This window comes from Apteryx rowi, unplaced genomic scaffold (genome assembly GCF_003343035.1).
Source record: "Apteryx rowi isolate R43461 unplaced genomic scaffold, aptRow1 scaffold_626, whole genome shotgun sequence".
In the NCBI taxonomy this organism is placed as follows: Eukaryota; Metazoa; Chordata; class Aves; order Apterygiformes; family Apterygidae; genus Apteryx; species Apteryx rowi.
The window spans coordinates 53,300-56,861 of NW_020450901.1; the positions used below are offsets into that span (position 1 = coordinate 53,300).

At 72.9% G+C, this 3,562-nt stretch overlaps 1 protein-coding gene across 1 annotated transcript in view; it reads right to left on the bottom strand.

The window, feature by feature from the left end:
- The window catches only part of ENGASE (endo-beta-N-acetylglucosaminidase), a 6,408-nt gene that overhangs the window by 416 nt on the left and 2,430 nt on the right, over positions 1–3,562 (bottom strand). The window contains exons 2-14 of the mRNA XM_026084095.1: positions 3,443–3,519; positions 3,149–3,350; positions 2,549–2,697; positions 2,275–2,432; positions 1,982–2,130; positions 1,711–1,876; positions 1,533–1,636; positions 1,282–1,390; positions 1,001–1,173; positions 672–826; positions 473–575; positions 254–368; positions 9–149 (exon numbers count right to left, since the gene is read on the bottom strand). Of these exons, the coding sequence (XP_025939880.1) occupies positions 9–149; positions 254–368; positions 473–575; positions 672–826; positions 1,001–1,173; positions 1,282–1,390; positions 1,533–1,636; positions 1,711–1,876; positions 1,982–2,130; positions 2,275–2,432; positions 2,549–2,697; positions 3,149–3,350; positions 3,443–3,519 (1,801 nt within the window). The remainder of the gene's footprint in view (positions 1–8; positions 150–253; positions 369–472; positions 576–671; positions 827–1,000; positions 1,174–1,281; positions 1,391–1,532; positions 1,637–1,710; positions 1,877–1,981; positions 2,131–2,274; positions 2,433–2,548; positions 2,698–3,148; positions 3,351–3,442; positions 3,520–3,562) is intronic.

The following is a 3,562-nucleotide window of genomic DNA, read 5'->3' on the forward strand; positions in this document are numbered from 1 at the left end:
CCGCAGGCCCGGCCGGGCGGGTAGGACCAGCGCAGCGTGAGGCTGAGCGAGAGCAGCTCGGCGCCGGGGCCCTCCTGCCACCGCAGCTGCGAGGCCCAGACGTGCAGCACCTGCGGCGGGGAGCCCGCCAGGCTGGCGGCGTCCAGCACCTGCGGATGGGAACGGGGGTGCCGTTGGGATCCGGCCCGGAAGCCTCGGTGCACCCCCCCTCCRCACTGCCGCCCGCCCCGCGCCTGCAGCGCCGCGCGCTCACCTGGACCTCGCCGAGGAGGCAGGCGAAGCGGGTGTCGCGCGGGCTGGCCTGGTGGCGGGACACCAGCAAGGAGAGGTCGTGCAGGCTGCAGTCCTGCAAGTCCAGCTCGTAGCACCTGCGCGCAGAGGGGGCCGAGCTGGCAGGGGGTGGCGGGGACGGGCCCCAGCCCGCTGCGGTGCAACCCTGCACCGGGGCACGCGCAGCCCCTGCAGCACTCACCGGCTGGTCCAGCCGCGGGCGCCGCGGGCGCAGCCGCCGAGCAGCTCGGCGAGGCCGGGCGGCGGCGCCGGCAGGAACCGGGGGTGATGCCGGGCATCAGGCTCTGCGGGAGGCAACGGAGGAGGCTGGGGGCTGCCCGGTGCYCGGCTGCGGGCGCTGAGCCCTACCGGCCGCAGGAGCCGGGCGCCRGGGCGCTCACCGGCCACGGGGGTGACGCCATCCGTGCGGCAGGACCTCGAGTCCTGGGTGGCGAGCTCCAGGGAAACAGCGAGCTYGTCGCGCTGCGGCCCCTCCAGCTTGTAGAGCAGGGTCAGGAGGAGCTTGGGGGGCGCCGGCACCTGGAAAGAGAAAAGGCTGATGACCCCAGATCCACCCAGAGAGACAGAGACAGGAGAGGAGAGAAAGGGGAGACACTGCGTTAGGTTGGCGGGGCGGCGCGTGCCCCAGCGAGCCCCACGGCGCGCTCGGCGCCGGCACAGCTCTGCCCGGCCGCACCGGGCGGAAGCAGGGCCGCAGCACCCGACTCACCGGACGGCAACGCGCTCCTCGCCGGCGGGTATGGTGCCCTGCACCCTCAGGGAGCTGCCGCCACGCCAGGCGTCCCCCAGGCAGCAGCTCGTGCTCAGCCCGCCCTGGCGCTCGGCGTAGAGGGGCTGGATCTCCTGAGCGCTCAGGTCGTACCAGGGCCCGGCCTCTTCCTCCTGCAGGATGGGGAGCGCTGGGTCGGGGTGGGCAGCGGGCACCCCGCCGTGCCCGGCCCCCCCTTGCCCGCCCAGGGCCGAGCCGCCCCCCCTGCCCCCCGCACCCACCTTCCCGGCGACGAAGCGGCCGCTGCCCATGCCCAGGCTGAAGGAGGTCGCGAAGGGCAGCGTGCAGATGCTGTGCGTGGGCAGGTGCTCCGCCAGCAAGCCCCAAAACCTGCGGGAAAGGCAGGCATGGGAACGGAGCCCCCAGCTCGGGAAGCGGCGGCAGGCGGCGGGGGCACGACCGCCCGGCTGCAGCAAGGGCAGAGCCGGGATCAGCGCCCGCATCGCCCTCCCGGCGCCGTCCCCGCACTCACTCATTCTCGTTCTGCAGGAAGTTCTCCTCCCCCAGGCGCTCGTAGACCCAGCCGGGGGCAAAGATGGCAGCGGAGAAGCCGTGCTTGCGGATCAGGCTCAGGGGCTGCAGGACACGGCGTTGGGGTTAGCAAGGCTGCAAGGGTTGGCAGCCCGGGAGGAGGTGCCGGGATCGCGCACCTTGTCAGAGTCGAAGCCGCCGCCGAGCACATCGCCGCGGGCGAAGACGTCGATGCCAAAGTAGACGTCGGCGAGGCGCTGCCCGGCCAGGCTCTTGGAGCGCTCCAGCTGCTCCTCCTTCCAGTTGTAGTTGACGAACAGCCCGTCGCAGGCGTCAAAGAACTCCCTGGGGACGAGGTCGGCGCGGGAGGAGGATGCGGGGCTGTTCCCCCCCCCCCAACCACCCCGTCCCGGGGCTGCTTTCGCCCGCGCCCGCCTCGCGGCCCCTCACCTGTTCTGCTCGTTCAGCTCGTTCTGCCATTGCAGCTGGCCGCTCTGCACGATGCTGTCRTACCAGAGCACCAGCCCCCCCGGCACGGCCTCGTGCACCCGCGCCGTCAGGTGCCGCAGGAAGAGGGGCAAATTCCTCACCGCGGCCTCCTGCGGGCAGAGAGCAGAGGGCAGGGTGGGCACGGGGCAGGGGAGGCAGCCCGCGCGCTGCCACCGCGGCTGCGGCRATGCGGCCGGGCCCCGGCGGAGGTGACGCCCGCGGAGGCAGGGGGGCCGGGAGCGGGTGCTGCTCACGCTCAGCTTGTTCTCCAGGTTGACGAACCAGCCGTCGAAGCGGTAGTGCTGGGCGATGCGGGCCAGCTGCTCGCTGACGGCGCGGTACGCCTCCGGCCCGCCGGCCAGGAACGCCTCGCACAGCTTCTCCCCGTCCACCCACTCCGCGATGAAGGTGCCTGGAGAGGCGCCGGGAGCCGCATCAGCTGCAGCCGCCCCAGCCCCGGTGCCTGTGGCCCAGCCCCACGGCGCCAGCTCTTCTGCACCTGCACCCACCGCCTGCCCCGGCCCTCACCCAGCACGGGGACCCCGTTCCTGTGGGCCGCGTTGGTCCAGCACACGGGCGGGATGGTCACCGTGCGGTGGCTGAAGTAGACGAAGACATCGATGTACCGCCAGTGGTAGAAGACGTAGGGGTTGCGCGTGGCTGAGCCCTGGATGAACCTGCCGGCAGGGAGGGAGGAGGGCTGGGCCGGCGGCCGGGCACCGCAGCAAGGATGCTGCTGGGCGGATGGCCATCGCTCCGCGGCCRGACCCACGCCCCATCCACACCGGGCAGATCCCAGGCCACGGCACTGGGTGACCCATGYGCAGACCCCAGCTAGGGCTGGTCTGAGCAAGACCAGGGTGCTCTGGAGCCCAGAGCCAACTCCCTGCCTCCATCCCTGCCTGGATGAAGTCAGTCCAGCAGGAAATGATGAAACAAGCAGAGGAAAAACAGGTTTGGAGCTTGCGCCATGCTTGGAGACTGTGGAAAATACTCATTGGGGCAGATGCTGTCCACAACCGCCGCGGAGCYAGGGCCCCGGGGAGCGAGCAGGCTCCGTGCCGGCGCGAGCAGCTCTGCGGGGAGCACACCCCRGTCCCCGCCAGCTGGCGTCCCCGCAGCGCCCACCTGTCGTCCAGGTAGCCGCCCTTCATGTCGTGGCACACCAGCGTCCGGGGCCTCGCGGCGTGCAGCGGYGGCTGGCGCTTCGCCAGCGGCGTGGCGGCGACGTTGAAGTCGTCGTCGCCGGTGGGCCGCCAGGCCAGCAGCTCCTCCAGGCTCGACAGGAAGAAGCTGACCGGCTCCGTCGTGCTGGTGTCGAAGTGCCTCGCTGCGGGCGGGCGGGCGAGAGGCCGGGGCCGCGGTCAGGAGGGGCGGCGGGAGCGTCTCCCCCCGCCCGGGGCCGCGGCGGCGGTGCCTCACCTGGCAGGGGCTGGGGGCTGTAGCTGACGGCTTCGTGCAGCACGGTGGTTCCCCGCGCCTCCGCCGCGGGCTCCGAGCTGCCGGCAGAGGGGCGCGTTGAGGCGGCGGCGGCGGCGGCGG